The sequence below is a fragment of the Diabrotica undecimpunctata genome, chromosome 1 (genome assembly GCF_040954645.1).
Source record: "Diabrotica undecimpunctata isolate CICGRU chromosome 1, icDiaUnde3, whole genome shotgun sequence".
NCBI classification, from domain to species: domain Eukaryota; kingdom Metazoa; phylum Arthropoda; class Insecta; order Coleoptera; family Chrysomelidae; genus Diabrotica; species Diabrotica undecimpunctata.
In genome coordinates this window covers 186,930,544-186,949,372 of record NC_092803.1, presented here as the reverse complement: position 1 = coordinate 186,949,372, position 18,829 = coordinate 186,930,544, and the positions used below count along the sequence as shown (strand labels likewise).

Here is an 18,829-nt window from a genome sequence, read left to right as displayed (position 1 = left end):
CTGCACGATTTCTGTATGGCTCTTCTTCTTCTTACGATGCCTATCCGTTCCGGATGTTGGCGATCAACATGGCTATCCTAACTTTGCTTGCTGTTATTCTGAATAGTCCGGTTATCGATGTATTAAACCACTTTCTCAGGTTTTGAAGCCGAGATATTCTGGTAGAAGTGATATCTGTATGGTTACAGCTGTATAATTACAGGGACTTTAAATGGTATACAAATAACAGCTACTGGAGGCCCTATTGGACTTTTCTCCTCCGCACATCTTTAAAATAAGAAAGACAAGAATAACATAATATAGGAAATGGATGATGATGACTTCTGATCATACAGCATCCAGATATAGATCTATGGTTTATTTTTAGGCAAACAGACGGATCTAACACTACAAAAGGGTCAGGTGCAGGAATCTACTATACTTGTAAAAATGTACTAGAACAATATATTATAAGAATACTACTGCTGTATATACCCGTGTATAGTACTCTTCAATAATTCCAATACAAGACATACTATTTCAAGGCTCGGTATCCTTAATCTAAGTTAACTAATATTTATCTCCTATTCTTCATTTACCAGGAGGAAAATAACTCGTATTTTATTCCATGAAATACCTATTTATCCCTTTCTACCTCACACTCCAGACTGGAAACTCAAAAATGCATTCCTGAAGGACGGCAGAAGTTAAAACTCATAGGAAAGGATCACGAATCGGGTTATCATTGGACTATCATAAGACTGCAAAAAATTTGTAGTACTCTGATGCAGAAGTAATTTATGTTCCACTGTGTTACATTGTCACAAATACTATTGCGAAAGGTATAAGAATCGGGAGAATCGTATTTGCAAATAGACCCAATTAAAAATTGGCACCATTCGGAGTTGTTGGTCTAAAATGGGCTACCGGCGTGTTAGTATACGATGAAACAAAATCACATAGAATCGTACGTCTATTATAAAGTCATTGCAATGATAAAAGGTACTTTACTTCGATTAATAATAGCGATATTTACGGTTCTGGGAACAATAGTCTATCCACAAAATGTGTAGCTGTAATCAAAAATCTAAAAATACTGCAAAAGAGTACAAATCTGTTAATGATCGCTTATTGTTCTTCTGCTTCTCCTTCTTCGTTTTATGTAGACATGACTCTGTCTGTTTTGCAATGTGCCTCCAGTAAGTTGTCGTTCCATCGTTTACGTAATTTTCCTACTGATCGTCTTCCTATTGGGGAACCGTCTCATGCCATCTTTACTACTCTATGTTGTCATTTGGCTTATATGATCGTTCTATTTTACTCTTTTATTTTCTATTCAGTCCTTGACGTTCTCCACCTTACATCTACGTCCTATATCAGTACTTCCAGCTCTGTCCCATAGTGTTTTACTATCAATTGTTCAATTGATAGTAAATTGTTTTACTATTAATCAATTGTTCAATTGTTTTCGTCTCTGCTATTTCTAAAATTCTTTTTGTCCTCTCTATGTCAAGTCGTGTTGCTGACGCATTTGTCATTATTGGTCTGATGATTGTTTTGTAAACTCTGCCTTTCATTTCCTTCCCGATATTTTTCTTTGTTCATGTTGTTTTATTCAGGCAACCTGCAGCTCTGTTTGCTCTATTCACTTGATCTTCCACTTCAGTTTCGAGCTTTCTGTAGCTAGATAATGTGATACCTAGATATTTAAACTCGTCCTATTATCAAACATCACTCGTTCTATTATCTGACCTTCCAGCTCCAATTTACATCTTAGTACATGGTTTATATGATTTTTTATGTTTTTCGGTAGATGTTGTAAATCTGAATAGAATAAATCTATGTGCTTATCGGTGTTGTTTGATGTTGGGGCATGAATTTGAATTATATTCGTGTTTATTGGGTGAATTTTTAATATTTTTAATAACATTATTATTCTTTCATTACGGGATAAACTTAGAAATATATGGTTGTAGTGTTTTTTTAATTATGACTAAACCATTTGTACACCATTTTTGTGATAATCAGTACTGGTACCCGAATAATAAAGAACAATGTCGTTATGATAACATTGACCAGTACTGGGCCATCTTACTTCGCTGAGACCAAGTATCTCTTTTTCAAGTCTGCTTATATCTAGTGATATTATTGGGGGTTGTATAGGCACTGCAGGCCGTTTTGTTTTGACTCTACATTAGTGATTTTTCTTGAAATGTCCTTAGGAATCTTTAATGCAGTGGTTTCTCCTTGCTTTTTGCATCCCTATGCCGTTGACCATTCATGGTTTATCCCCCTTTAAGACCGCTTTGTCAATATCAGGACAAAAGAGTACACTTTCACTTGCTAGCTTGTCCGCCAGAAGCCGTTGATCAGTAAGCTCTCTTCCTCATCAGCCCCGACCCTACCCTTCATTGGAATTGGTAATCCAGTCTCCAGTAGAGTTTCTCAGGTTACCAGGATTCACCCGTGTGACCATGAATATACTTCTTGGAGGTGAGAACATAAATTGGGTAGAAGTTAGAGGTACTATCTGGAAGCAACACCATTTAAACTCATACCATTTAATTGTATATATTTTTCTACACTTCTCCTACTACTATGTTATAAATGGAAATTCTGATATTCAGAAAATAGAAATACAAACCATATTGGTCATTATTATCACTCAATTTCCAAAAAACCGCCGGTCTCGTATACGTAATTCGTTAGCAAACATCAAGATCCGGTAATTTGCTCAAATTCCTCGTTCTTATTTAGAAACAAATAACTCAACAAGCGAGGAAAATAAAAAATGGCGTATCTAATTAGGTTTTCGCGTAGTTGTGCCCGGAATGCATGCATTTTAATGGTATTTGAACAAAAAGTATAACGGGTGCGATGTCCTTACAATGTTTAGTTGAACGAAAATTGTGCATGCAAAACAAGGATAATTAAAAACTTTGTCGATGGTTATGTTGGCAGTTATTACAAAGCCATATAATTGTTGCTGTCGTTATTGTTTTGTTTGTGTCGTTGACTTAAACGGCGTTCTTCAACAGACGTTCAAGCTAAAAACACAAAATTCAGAAAATAAAGTCGTAAAATTAATTTAAAACTAATTACAATATAAAATTACCGGAAGAGTTTTGGACAATTTAAAATACATAAAATTTAAGGTAAAGCCTCTTTTTAATAATGTTTATTTCTTTATTTGCCGCATTAAATTATCCCACGATAACGTTGGCGATTACCTTATCTAAGTGCTCACGGTCAAGAATATTCGAAGTTGACGTACGAGTAAAAAAATTCTTCATCATCATGATCCAGCCTTCATTTATCACATCCACTACTGGCCTCCTTTAAGCGATTTTGTGCTCTTTGTTGCAAATTTTTTGTGATACACCTGATGTCGTTAGCCCAACGTGCAGGTGGTCTTCCTCTACTACATTTGACTGCTCTTGGCCTCCAATGTGTAATTTTGCTCGTCCATCGTGAGTCATGCATTCTCGCTACCTGACCCACATGGAGCTACATTCTTCGCAGATCTGCGTTTCTTATTCGGTCCCGCAACGTCACTCCCAGCATAGACCGTTCCATTCGTCTCTGTGCAACTCTTAATTTCAAAGCCGTAGTCTTGGTTAGAGTCATAGTTTCCGCCCCATAGGTCATGACCGGTAATAAACATTGGTGAAATACTTTTCTTTTGAGGCTAATTAGTGGCCCTAAGTGTGTCTCGCAGTTTTCCAAAGGCTGCCCACGCTAAAGTAATTCTTCTTTGTATTTCGCATGTTTGGTTGTTACTGCAGATTTTTATTTCATGACCCAAATACGTATATTTCTTCACCAGTTCTACCACTTTGTTTTGAATATTTAAATGTTTATTGAAGACCATATTTGTCATAAACTTAGTTTTGGTTCATTCTGAGGCCCACCTTCGAACATGCAAAGTCCAATTCATTTAACATATCTGTGGCTTCTCCTAAATTATCTGTGATAAGGATAATGTCATCTGCGAAATGGAGAGGGTTGTTTTTCACCGTCTATTGTTACTTCTCTGTAGTCCCAATTGACCATATTAAAGCCATACTCTAATGCCGTTATGGATATATTCGGTGACAATGTATCTCCTTGCCTTACTCCACGTTTTATTTTTATTGGTCGGGTTTTACATTGTATCTTAACAGTCATAGTGGAATTTTTGTAAATATTGTAAATAAGTTCACTATTATACGTCTGGTTTATCCTGCTGTTATTCATTGCTTCTATAAGGCTAAAAAAATTAGCTTTACTAAGATATACAACAGTTTTTACAATATCTGATGACGTTGGCTGCAAAACTTACTGATGGCTCTACATCAGGTAGGCCACCCTAATTATACCTTAAGCACAAGAGATAGAGGAATTCCAGTTGATGGTCGCCAATCTCCGATGAGGAGAAGGTACATCAAGAAAAAAATTGGCCCTCTCTCAGATATCTGGCACTCTTGTTTTAATTATTTCTTCGTTCCATGTTGTTTTAGCTTTTCCTCGAATCCTACGGTGTGGTAATATGCGCTACATAGTCAATTTGGGAAGTCTATTTTCGTTGCCTTGAGCTTTTTTCTTATGTTTCGGTGATTATCTGTATCATAAGTTAGACTAAAAAATGTAATAAATAATTAAACAGAACAAGATAGTGGAATAGAGAATTGAAGGCAGAAATAAAAAAGAAAAAAATGTCATGTAAAAGCAAAATTATGGAAAGAATTTAAAGAAGAACTATAAGAAGAATCATCATCATTATCAATTAGCCTATATTTGTCCACTGCTGAACGTAGGCCTCCCGTAAAATTTTCCACCTATTTCTATCTTGAGCTTCTTGCATCCAGTTTGTGGTGATGCGCTTGATATCATCCGTCCATCTAGTCGGTGGTCGTCCTCTGCTTCGATATGCCTCTTGCCTTGGTCGTCATGGTCGCCTTGGTCGTCTTCTTATTTCTAGGTTTGGTACTTTATCTCTGATCGTAATACTTAATATTTGGGTATAAGAAGAATATGTTACAAATAATAGAAACTTTTGGATGACAATACAATACATAAAAGGAGAAAAACAAAAGGAAAGTAGAGAAACATAGAGCTAGAGCAAATAAGTAGAGAACAAGTAATTGACGGATTATCAAACATAAATGTAGGCAAGGCAGATGGACATGAAAGAGAAGGAATAAACTGTCTATGAAAAATATACAAAGAGGCGTGTGAAAAATAAACAATCCCTAAAGATTATAAGAACAACATCATCGTGCCAATCGTGCCATCGTGACAACAATAGAGCAATATGTCTGGCATCGGTATGTTTTAAAATGTATACGAAAATAATAGAGAAGAGACTAAGACAAGAAGTAGAAATGGAATTTGGAGAAAAACATGCGGCATTTAGACCAGTAAGACAGACAAATGACAACCTATATATATCATTAGGAACATAATGGAAAGAAGCATAGATCGGGAGCGAACTAGTATTAGCATTCATAGACCTAAGAGCAGCATTTGACACAATAAAAACAAAATTGACATTTGACAAATTATAGGGAAATGCTTGAGGAAAATAAATGTACCTAATACATTAATAAAAATTAAAGAAAGTACTTACAAAGATGCAAAAAGAAGAGTACAAATAACAGGGGAAAGATCAGAAGACTTTAATTGGAAGAGAGATATTAAACAAGGAGATAGTCTCAGCCCTTTGCTATTCATAATAGTAATGAATCAATTGATAAGAAATACTGAAGTAAGAACTAACCAACTACAGACAATCTGTATCTGTAGAGTAACAAAGGCTAGTTAAGTTCCACAGCCCTCACTGCTGTGCATCCTCCCAGGGAGCTATCGTCCTTAACTCGTTGTCCATCCTGTCATTTCTAGGAAGGTAGATAAGTTACCAGGAGACATGTAACTTATGGCAGGTGTGAGCCATGACTCGCTGAACGCCTACTCTCGTATTAACGATAACTTTGGACATTCACATAAAACATGCTCTACGGTTTCGTCTCCTCGTTAACACTTTCTGCATGGTGTGTCTACTAATTACTAGTTACTAGACAGAGTTACTAATGTGGAGGTCCTGCGTAGAATGGGGAAAGAATGTGAAATTCTCATGACCGTCAAAACTAAAAAGTTGGAATATCTAGGACATGTAATGAGAAATCAAGAACGTTACGGCCGTCTCCAGCTGATTCTCCAAGGGAAAGTAAATGGTAAGAGAGGACCGGGAAGAAGACGCATTTCCTGGCTTCAAAATTTACGAAAGTGGTATAACACGACTACCACAGAACTGTTCCGCGCTGCAATAAATAAAGTAAAGATAGCCGTGATGATCGCCAACATCCGGAACGGATAGGCACTTTAAGAAGAAGAAGAAGTGTCTACTAGCCCCAGTGTGTGGAGGTGTGTGCTTACTAGTGAAAAAACCAACTGTCAAGCGTAGGTTTTTCCTGGTCATTCCCAAGTACTTCTTTGATGCTGACTTTTCAAGGTTACTTAGTGTTACCCTGACAAGTCTATATTCTTGGCCTTCTTTCCATCCTTTTACGGTTTGCGCATGGTAGTGACATTTGACAATTTCTGGGATTATTGTAGTTGACCAACCAAAAAGATCCCCAGGTCCTAAGAATTTTAGGTCTGCCCCCTTCCTAGCCAATTGGTCAGCAATGCGGTTTCCTTTATTCCTATCGTGTCCTTTAATTCCCCTCGGAATATGGTATTACCATTCGAAGCTTGAGGTAGTGACTCGTGACACTCCATTACTAACTCTGACCTGACACGTGGTCTATTTAAGGTTAGTAGCACTTGTCTGCTATCTTTGCAGAGTATTATAGTTTTTCCGGCTATACCTTTTTGGGTTATCTCCTTTGAAGCTATAGAGATACCAGCCAGTTCTGTCTAAACTGCGCTGGCATTTTTGCTCATACCCCACTTTATTCTTAGGTTCAGTGATCTGGAGTATATTCTGCATCCTGAGCCTTCTTCCATTTTGGAGCCATCGGAGTATATGCAATAGGCATTTGCCACGTTTGTCTCCCTATACTGTCTTGTTTTGATCTTGTAAGGTTTGCCGAAGACAAACTTTGGTTTAATTGAGTCGCAGCCTGCCTGTAGCATTTTTTTGTTTCATTCTCTAATACAATCTTGTGTCTATCTTTATTTTATATTATGCAGTTTTTCGACCTTCATAACGTCATTTTTCGGCAAAAGTTCACGCATCATTTTAAGAATATCCTTGTTTTGGGGGCTGTTCTTGCTCGGTAACATCTTTGATAATTTGACCTTTTTAAAAATCTTTTTATCTTCTCTTCCTTCTCTATTTCTCCTCCAGTTGTCCTCGCCACTACTGTCATATTCCGATCTAACTCCACCTGTCTTCCTATATGCTTCGCCACTGTGCATTTTTTACCTTTCAATTTTAATAACAAAGAAAATAAATATAAATTTATAACAATTTATAATTTTATATTAACTATACTATTATAATTAATTGAGGAGCATACATGCAAAAACCGATAAATCCACTTTTTCCAATTTCGAGATAAATGCCAAAAACTTATACAGCAAAATCCCATAATAATTTAAAAAAACATCATATTGGAATTAAATAGTAGTAGTAAGTCATGTAATAAAATCCTAGAATTTTAATATAATTATCTTTTTTTACTGTTTTTATTTGTCATTTTTTTTTTTAATTTATCGGGTTTTGTTTGAAAACCGAAATTTATCGGTTTTTGCCTGAAAGATATTTGCAAGAGCACCATATTTTTGTTGTTAATAAAAGAAAATAAACGAACTAGAATGTAGAAAATTATTTTTATTGTTTAACAAGTTGAAAAAAGTAAAAAAGTCAAGTTAAATCTGAAGTGTTGGTTCCTCTTCCAGGCAGTCACATGTCTCCTCTTCCTCTTTCTCCTCATCCTTCATTTGAACTTTTGCCATTAAGCAATTCCCGGTACCAGTCAAGTTCTTGTAATTTCTCCCAATCTTTATCGAACTGTTGATTTAGTAAGTGTTTAAGGGATTTTTTTTTCTTTTCGGGGATACCCCGAGTCAAATCTTTTTCTGTGATGGTTAACTCAGCATCGGAAAATTTTGGTTTCAAAAGTTTTTCAAAATTTTCCAACCCACTGGTAAAATAATAGTTTTGGAATGAACGTATTTTTATGAATTTGCCATTTTTAAATTTTTTTATTACAATTTTCTTTGTATCGGCTAGCGCTTTTACTTTTTTCAAGCCAACTTGAAGCTCTTTCATATTAAACAATCTCCAATCAGTGCCTATCTTTTTAACAACTCCAATTTGTTTGTAAATTTCTTCATATTCCTCTCTAGAGAGAATTGTGGCTTTTTTTCTTAGAAGCTTTTCTACTCTCCCAAATACCCTGTCTGCTGGCAAATACGAATGGCCCCTGACTGGAAATACAAGTAATATTTCTGTTACTTGAACTGGAGCTTTAAATCTAAGCCAGAAGTACAGCGAATGAATAATATGGGAGTTTTTGTTTTGTCCACCGCACCCGTCGCAAAAGAGACGAAGTGTCGTAATATTATCGTACTCTAAAGAATCCAAGTAATTTACAAGTGCAGAACCTATTTCAATTGATCCTCTACCTGCCTGATCTTCAGTCCACGTAAAAAAAGTTGGATGTTTGGATTGGCTATCAACGCAGCAAAAAACATACATGCTAATCTGCTGTGCATAAAACGCATCATTAATAGGTGTTTTGGGCAAAGGCTGCACCTGCTGCATATCAAAGCAGAATGTAATGGAATTTTCAGGAGTTTCTTTTAGCAGACTATAAAATGCATTAGCCCTCTTTTGGTGGATACTTAACTCAGTTCGAAACTCTCTTTTCTTTACCTCGTTAATTTCCGTTCTAATTTTGAATTTAAGTCTGGTACATTGTGCGCACACATCTGATGCTGGAGTAGAAAACCCAATGTTAAAATCATTAACGAATATCCTTCTAAACATCGAAAAGTTTACATTATGTTCAGGGTCGCATTGAGTGAGGTACATGCCATGTAATTTCTTTATGCTTAGATCAGCGGCCAAATAAATTCGTCTTACTTTCTTTCTATTATAATGACTTACTTTTCCTTGTAGTTTACCAATAAACTCTCTTATTTTATTCTTTTTGACAACAGATTTTGTGGACACGTGATCTCCACCCCGATTTTCTTTTGGAATATTTCCGTCTGACAATGTTTTAGCAACGTAGTTTATGCGATCTTTTTTAATATTCACACATTTCAAAAAAAATGCCTGACATACCTGAACTTTTTTCTTGCTGACTCTTTTCGACAAGAAGTAGTGTACGGAAAAGTTACGCCCCTTGATTGCTCGTTCTGTTGTCGATCTTTTCCTTTCAATTGGAACTACTGACATGTAATGACACAATTTGATATCCTGTTCTGACTTCACATTATTTTCAAAAATTTTATTTCGAATGGCTCGAATGTCACTTTCAGCAATGCTATTGCAGTGATAAGTAGGGCCATTATGTTTGCAAACTATTGTAAAGTTTTCCAAATGAGGATCGCTATCACGATATCTAAAACAAAAAATGGATTAGGTAACGAACGTCTTAATTTATTCTTTACCTGTTACCTTTGCTTTTGCAATTTCTGCCTCTTGGTCTCACTTTTCTGTTTTTTCCTATTTCCTATACTAATTTCCAACACACTTGCTTCCATTGTTAAAACTTAATAAGAGTATGTTAAACAACTGCTTAATACGTAATTCATAATCAACATAACATAACCTCTTAATTCTTGCCCCCTTAATTCCGACAACGTGTTTATGTTAACACAGTCCTCTCGTTTTTAATTTACAAACTACTACCATAGGAAAAGAAGTATACTTCTTTGTTTATGCTACTACTATAAAACGAAGCCCAAAACAGCATAAACAAACCTGCTATAAGTACGCACTATATTATGGATTTACAACATAGATGGCGAATTCATTATTTAAAGATATATCGGGTTTTGCTTGAAATTTGGATTTATCGGCATTTGCTCGAACTGGTGAACTTTGTTCATCATTTTAAAGGAAAAATATCGGTTTTTGTTGGAATTTTATATTCTAGAAACATAGAGGGCTACTTAATTGATACTAATCCATATGCAGGTTAAAAAATTCAAAAAATGGATTTATCGGTTTTTGCATGTATGCTCCTCAATTATACATTGAATGGGAATAAATTACAATTTTAATAAAAAATATTTTTTATTTGACTTTTGCATCCAGGAAATGGTTTTAAAAATGGAAATGAAACAAATTATTCTTCTTTAATAGTTTCTTTAATTTATATTTTATAACGATATTACATTTCCGTATAGTAGTAAATAGGTTTTATTATTAGACTTAGAAAAACTCAAATTATACCAAACATGTAAACTCACGCTGGAATGAAATGGTTCAAAGTTTTAATGACTTTAGATATATACAAACAGGAAACAACTATCCAACTAATGTTTCTATTTTGTTTGTGCTGCAAGGATATCCAGGATAACACAACGTTTGTAAAGGTAAGTCGGCGCAAATGGGTTAAGTTATTGAAATGTTAAAAAAGTTTTTAGACCGTAAGGGATAGAGGCGTCCACGAAACGGGTTGATAATTGGCTAGATAAATTTTAAAAATTGCAATAAACTTTAGTATTACTTATCTTAGTATCTAATAAGTATACACAAAAACGCATTTTTTTTTTATTAAATTTTACAGTAATATTATTATTTTGCATTTTAAAAAATACAATTTCTAAATGCACTACACAATACGACTTTATCCGTCTATGTCATTGAGCATTCCGTTCTAGCCCGGCAAAAAGTCATTACTGTGAAACTAATGAACCTCCCCTATGGCTTAGGCGAAAAAACCTTCTCCTCTTCTATGCTGCTGCAATTTCTTCTAACCCCTCTAATTCAGTATATCCTTTATTTACATCATCACACCAACCCCATAGTAACCCTCCATGTAACTTAAGTACATCCTTTCCCTCATCTTCCATAGTCCATATTAAAAGATATAAATTTATCTGAAACTAAAACTCTACCACTCTCTTATAATTCCTATTAGATGAAAATACTCCCAAATCACGATATTTCCCCTTACTAAATATAACAAAAAAGATACCGCTGTTAATACATTAGGAAATTTCTTTAGCTGCTAAATACGAACAAATATAAGAAAGTTCTTTATACCAACGTGTCAAAGACTGAAAGTTTTCTTCTACCTGTTTGTATGTAGACTTTAAATCCTGTTTCTCCTTCAATATTAGCCTCCTAAATGGTTTAAATTATCGCACCATCTTTTTCTTGGTCTGCCAATACTTCTTTGTCCATTTGGCGACTTATCTCGTGTTATTTGTACTATGTTATCCTCTGCCATTCTACTAATGTATTCGTTCCACTCCTGTTTCCGTTTTGTAACCCATCCATTTATGTCTTCTATAATGCCATCTCTTCTTATATTTTCGGTTTCTCTTCATATCCAACTGACTTTTGGCTAGTTATTCCACCATACGCTATAAATTTACCTATAATGTGCGATGGTTCTCGATCTGAACATATAATAAATCAAACGAGTTTCATAAATATGTCACAAAAATGCATTGCTCAGACCCGGAACATAACATTACTCACATCCAGTTATGAATTGAAAACAGCAGTTGCAAGTTACTTAAAGACTCCCGTCAGCCACATTGAAGAACTCATGCAGAGGCTAATAATAAAACAGATCAACATTCCCTGACATAATTTAGACGTTCAGGAAAGTAATTTCCTGGATTTTGGTAGTTTCGCCATGTATAATTGTGAAACACATCGATTAGTAGCTTAATTTCAGTTTGTTTAACTTCCTTGCAAACTATTGCCTAATATTTTATTGAGGAAATGCCTGCACTCATTTCCTCCGTTTAAATTATATTTTCCAGCTTTTAAAAGTAAAAGGTTTTTGTTCTATGCAGTGGGCAATACACTTATTTGATGAATCGTAGCATTTTAGTGAGATTATAGATATAGCTTCGGGACTTGTTTGGGACGCAGTCTATTATAAATTTTTACCTCAACAACAACTATAATGGAATCATTCAGTAGCTGTCAATAAAACTATATTTTACTCCACGACTTCAACATTTTATTGTATGTATTACCATCGTCGATCGAGAAGAATCGGACAAAGGGAATTTAGGAACAATCATCACCATCATAAGTGGCTCGACAATCCGTTGTGGATCTTGGCCTGCTCACAAAGAATTCGCCACTCCTGTCGATTCCTGGCAACTTCCCTTCATCTTCTAACCCCTAGAATCTGTAGGCCTTCTTCCACATCATTAATCCATCTCATTTGTGGTCGTCCTCTGCTTCTTGTGCCCGCTGGTTTTGAAAATGTTAATCTCTTGGTGTATTCGTGATCTGAAATCCTAGCAATTTGTCCAGTCCATCTAAGTCTCTGCACTTTAACGAATTTAATTTAGGAACAATTCGAACTTATAATTATTACATTCGAATTTGTCCAGTTGTTTTTTATTTATACACATTTATTATGTTATCTTCTTACTACATATTCCTTTTTTATCTTGTAGTATTATCTTTTCGTTCGATACTAGAGACCATTATAGAAAATTTTCCTCTCTCATTTGAAATTCTTTAAAACGTCAGCAGATTCTAATCCTGTCCGTTTCCTTGTCTAACTTCCACCTTACCATCAATTGTTCCGTTTAAGAAAACCCACCCGCCGCTGATAAAATTGCGTCGTTGCATCCAGCAAAACTTATTTAGAAAATTACTGTAGCATTGTCACATAATGCTTAAATGTGTACCAGTTATATCAGAACAGTTGAAAAAGTTTGTCATCTTTTCTCCGCGGACTAATTTTAGCCCGATTATTCCGAGCAGCACAAGTTTTTGTTATTGCATAAGTTCTTTTAAAATTGACACAAAAAGATACAAAGTTGGCAAAAGACATTTGTATGCGTAAAAGTTTAAGCTGTTTTGAGATCGATGTTTATGCGCAAAATACAGTTTGGAAGTTTTGTAAACATTAAGATAAATCCAAGAAGTTTTGAAATTATTAAAAATATAATCGGTTCAATTATAGTTTCAAAATTAAAACCAAAGTAGTTATTGACGACTATCCACTAGAAGAAGTGAGTTATTTCAATTACCTAGAGTACTACATCATATGTTTATGGAATGATTTGATTTTTTTATTATTAAACACCTAAGGTGTCACAGTTGACCAACTATCAATTCTTCTTTGACTTAAATGACTAAAGAATACTTAAATTCTAAAAACTTACCCTATGGTATATACTCTTTTTTACTATTTATCACTTTACACTCACTGAAATAGTTTTCTTCATTTCAGTCTTCTTTCTAACCCAGTATTATCGAGTAGCTGGATGGTTTCGATGTTTACATGACTATGGAGCCATTGTTCGTGACTATCGGGATATCTTTTTGATAACTTTATCTACATCTTCTATCTCAAGGTCCTTGCGGAGGCCATGTGCACGTACATGTGGAGACATTTCTCCCATACTGGTCACAGCATTTGTTTGTTATGTATGGACAATGTTGAATTTCGTTCCATCAGCCAATACATTTTTTTGTAACATATACCTAGTTCTTCCTTTTTTAATATGGACTTTTCAGCGTCAAATGTGATACCTAAGTGTTTTGAGGAAGATGCATATGGCATATGGACATTATTAATTCCAATTGGAATTATTTGATTTTTTTTATTTGTAAAATTAACGTGAATTGGTTTAGATTTATTTAGTGTTATTCTCCATTTTTCTCCATTTAGTCCAATTATAAATTTTACTTATTGACAACTATAATATTTCTACTGCTTCTTCACTAATATTACCTACTGCTAGGATAGCAGTATCATCTGAAAATGTGGGTATAGTATCATTTTCTACTTCAGGTATGTCGTATGTGTATCACCGGTAGACGATCGGACCTAATACGCTTCCTTGAGGGACGCCTGCTTTGATTTCTTTTAGATTTGTGTACACGTCTTCTTGCTTTATTTTGAAACAACTGTAATTTGAGTTTGTGGATTAAACATGTGTGCCATACTTTGTCTAAAAAGATTGTAGAACAGACTTTCTTTTCTTTTATTGATTTTTCAATTGTGTTGATGATTGTGTTAACCTGATTATTCGTAAAATGTTTATTTTTTAAGCCAAATTTGCCGTTTTAAATCATTCTTTTTAGCAGAAGTTTCTCAAACAGCTTCGAAATCACTGATAAAAGTAATATTGGCCTATATGAGGAGACTTTATTTGGTGATCTCCCTTATTTTGGTATCATTATCACCTCAGCTTTTTTTCGTCAATTTGGGACATAACTCAATTTAAATGCAGCATTAATGGTGTTGGTCAATTTTACGATGGCTTGTAAATTTTTTAAATTTATGTTTTCATAATTCATCAGCTACTTCCTTCTGAGAAGTTGGTGTCATGCTCTCTTTTGTTGATTAGCTTCTAATGACATTGCTTCAATAATTTGGTTTCCATGTAGTTTAAATATATTCTCTGAATATGTTTCTACACACACAGTTTAGTGTTTGTAGAATAAGATACTGGTCCTCTTATCCTTGTTATTGCTTTCCATAAAGAGTACTCAGTGCTGCTATCATCTATTAAAAACTCTCATATAAAAACTGATTGACCACTTTTTTTATTTTTTAGGTCTCTCTTTTAAATTTTTGGTTTATTGTCACCTCCTTCTTAGTGTTGTTCTCTATTTAATTAACTTTTCAATTTATTTCGAATAGTTGTTTCCTTTTCTTTTGATCTTAGAGTAGAAGTGCTGTCTCATGCTGGTTTTTGTATGTTTTAAACAAACAATTCTACTTCCTCATCTAAGTGTTCAAGTTTTTTTAATAGTACTGCAAATTTAATTGTATCTTTAGGAATCATTTGGTAGTTGCCAAAATGTGCTTTCTGTTTATGATTTCAGTCTCGTAGTTGGTCAAACATTGGATAACAGTTTCAGATTTTATGTCAGACAGTTAACAGTTTCATGAAGTTGCCTTATTTTATTCACGCTTGCCTTGACTGGCATAGGTTTAGTAAAGTTATGATTCTGAGCTGATTCCTGACTGTTTTCCACATTGCTTAAGCCTGATTAGTACATACCCGTCAAATATATATCTTCCCATGGACGTGACTGGGTATACTTTTTCAGTGGTAGTTATATTATGTTCTGATCCAAGGTCTCATCAAGTCATAAACAATACTTTTCTAGTGTGACTGTTGTAGTTCACCAGTCTATTGAGTTCTTTTAGGTATATTTACATGAGCTCTTTGAATCTTGGAGGTCTTAAGAACATTAACATTTGCTTGAGTATCTATGTATATAAATCTGCATAAGCCCAAAAGCACTCTTGTTGATTTCTTTTGCACAACATTCTTCTTCTTTAAGGGCCTCCTCCAATGGTCTTGGTGACCAGTAGCATAAACCTTACTTTGTTCGTAGTATACTTATAAATAGTATCGTGGTGGTTACTCCATATCACTGGCTGAGGTACGTGAAACATTATGATCGTATTCCAGGACCACGTTTCCATTCAATTTTGTCCTAAATAATGACATGTAGTAATTCATATTTAGGATTCCTCATCACGTGGGCAAACGACTTCAATATTATTTTCTCTTTTATGGTATTCAGAGCTTTCAGTGTTTAGATGCTCTAAAACTGCTTAATTTGTCGCTCTGTCCATCCACGAAATCCTCAACACTTGGTAGTACGCCCACATCTTATCATGTACTCTACTGTGTGGCAGGTGATGTTATGAGTTTGATCTTATGATTCATTTAAGATATAGTTTGGCTGGGTATTTAAATTAATGATTGTAACTAGTGAACATACCAACACTCCCTTGTTTAATTCTATACACCTGTCTTTATCTTGATATGTTAATTCAAAATAGTGTAAGTTATTGTAATCAACTGTAAGTAGATTCCTTGGGACCAGTAACGACTGAATAGCGTCAGCTTGAAAATGACCTATAATGAAATTATAGATATTTATTACAAGTATATAGGAAAGTTAGGAAATTAAGATAAATGTGAGATTACAAATTTGTGATTGAACACAAGGCCTTAAGAACTATTTGAAATATATCTTCTGCTTCTTTAAGTGCCCTGTCCGTTGCGAACGTTGGCTATTAACATGGCAATTCTGATCTTGTTTGCGGTGCTTCTGAATAGTTCGACCGATGTGAGCCCGAACCACTTCCTCAGATTTTGGAGCCACGAGTGTCTTCTCCTGCCTGGCCCTTGCTTACTGTCTATTTTTCCCTGGACAATCAATTGCAGTAGACGGTACTTATCGTGTCTCAATATGTGGCCTAGATATTCAAGCTTTCTTTGTTTAATTGTATTCACGATTTCTTTCTCCTTTCTGATTCTTTGGATGACCTCTATGTTGGTGACATGTTCGGTCCAGGATATACGAAGAATGCGTCGGTACACCCACATTTCGAATGCTTCTAGTTTTCTCGTGAGCGTCTCCGTCAGCGTCCAGGCCTCCACACCATACAGTAAGATCGGAAAAATGTAGCATTTAACTAGACGTAGTTTTAGGGAAAAAGACAAATCCCTGATTATGAGGAGCTTTTTCATATTGCTAAATGCTGCTCTAGCTCGTTCTATTCTCGCCTTAATTTTTGTGGCCTGTTCCCATTTTGCATTTACGTTGGTGCCAAGGTACACATAAGATTCTACATGGTCAATTAGTATGTTACTTATCCGTAACTGTCGAGCAGGCTGTTGCTTCCTGCTTATTAGCATCCACTTTGTCTTCTTGAAGTTGAGGCTCAGGCCGTATTCCTCACTAACTGAATAAACTCTTTCCATTACTTGCTGTAATTCGTCTATAGTACTGGTAAGGATCACCGTGTAGTCGACATATCTTATATTGTTCGTTAACTCGCCGTTTATTTTTATGCCCTCATTTGCATTTTCCATACATTTGTTAAATATTTCTTCGGAATAAATATTAAATAGGAGTGGGGATAATATACACCCCTGACGGACACCTCTTTTGATCTGCACACTTTCAGTGAGTTCGTTGCCAATTTTTGCTCTTGCTGTTTGACCTTAATATAGGTTTGCCACAATTCTAATGTCCTTGTCGTGAATACCTGTCTTTCGCAGAATATCTATCAATTGTTCATGATTGACATTGTCAAATGCTTTTCTAAAATCCACAAAGCACAAATACACGTCCTTATCAACGTCTCTACACCGCTGTATAAGCACCTGGTAAGCAAAAATTGCTTCTCTTGTTCCAAGTGCTTTCCGAAAGCCAAACTGCGATCTATCAATATTTGACTCACATTTATCATATATTCTTCTATGAATGATCTTAGTGAACGCTTTAGTGACATGAATCAAGCTTATAAGCCGGTAGTCATCACAGATCTGGGCATTTGGTTTCTTCGGGATTGTAATAAATGTCGACTGCAGCCAGTTCTCCGGGATTTTACCGCTATTATATATGTTGTTAAAAATTTCAACTAGATTATCAAGGAACTGTTTGTCTAATTTACATAGGATCTTTAATATTTCGCAGGGTACATTGTCCAGACCTGCTGACTTATTGTTTTTTAGTGCTGCAATGGCATCTTCTATCTACGATTAGGGGATTGAAGGTCCTGTTTCTCCTTCTCCATGAAGGTGATCATCCTGTCAGATGCAAATAATTTTTCTATGTATGATTTCCATGTTTCTAAGATCGTTGATGGCTCCGAGATATCCGATTCCATCGCCATCTTTTATGCTGTTATGTGACTTATTGAATTTCCTCTTGTTTGTCAATTTCCTCAATTTTTTTGTACATGTTGTAACTTGAAATAAATAACATTACTAAATAACTAAATTAAAAATCTGCATTGTATTTAACGGCAAATGTTGACTACTTTTTTATGAAGAATAATCCAAAAAAACAAAAATACTTCTCTTTTTTTAAAATGACTATATCGAGTATACTCTGATATTTTTTTGGTGGTATTTGCTGTTTTTATATCGAGTAAAGGTAAATTTAATTCTTCGCTTCCATTTTAATCTGCCGTTCACCGTTTAGAAAAGAATTTATTTTCGAATAATTCCTTTTGCCAATTTCCATACACTCTCTATAAACAGTCAGCAAAACCCCGAGCACGGAGTCGAATATTTTTAAGTTTCATTTACGTTCTGAAAAGAGTTCTAGTTAAAATTCACAAGGATTTTCTGAACATAAAATAGGAAGGGAATTCAATTGGAAATAACTCCCAGGTCTCGTTTTCAACAGCTGGAGTTCAATGTATAGAAAACGGGAAATATATTGTTTCATCGCTAGATGCTGTATAGTCATGTTATTAATTATTGTAAGCGATGCGATGATCGGAAAAAAGTAAAATAGAGGAAAACTATTAAAAATGCTGAAAGTTTGGGTATGTTAAGAAACTTATGTAATAACTTAAAATTTTTGGATTAACAATAAAACTAGCTGTTGTATTTTAACGAAAACGTTAACAAAAGTGGTATGCAATTTTAAAGTTAACCCTTTAATGGGCAGAACTATTTTTTTTTTGTAAAAATATACTTTTGGGCAGTAAAAGTAATTCATTATGCATCATTAACAAGAGAAAAAATGTTTAAAAAATTTTTTCTTTGTCAGAAGGGCTGGAAAGGGTGGTAGATAGAGCTACAAGTGTGAATTTTGACTAACAACTAATACTTACTTGATTATGGTATACAGTGTGTCCGTAAAGTATGGAATAAATTCGATATTCCCTAAATGAAAAGCCTTTTTAAAAAAATCTAAAACAATTCGATTTTTAAA

At 34.7% G+C, this 18,829-nt stretch overlaps 1 protein-coding gene across 3 annotated transcripts in view; it reads left to right on the top strand.

Annotated features, from left to right (window-relative positions):
• The window catches only part of KaiR1D (Kainate-type ionotropic glutamate receptor subunit 1D), a 362,951-nt gene that overhangs the window by 217,444 nt on the left and 126,678 nt on the right, over positions 1-18,829 (top strand). For 2 of the 3 annotated variants that reach the window (XM_072520790.1, XM_072520791.1), the window contains exon 8: positions 10,486-10,515. The exons of the other annotated variant lie outside the window; for it this stretch is intronic. In XM_072520790.1, coding sequence (XP_072376891.1) covers positions 10,486-10,515 — 30 coding nt within the window. The remainder of the gene's footprint in view (positions 1-10,485; positions 10,516-18,829) is intronic. 3 annotated transcript variants of the gene reach the window in all.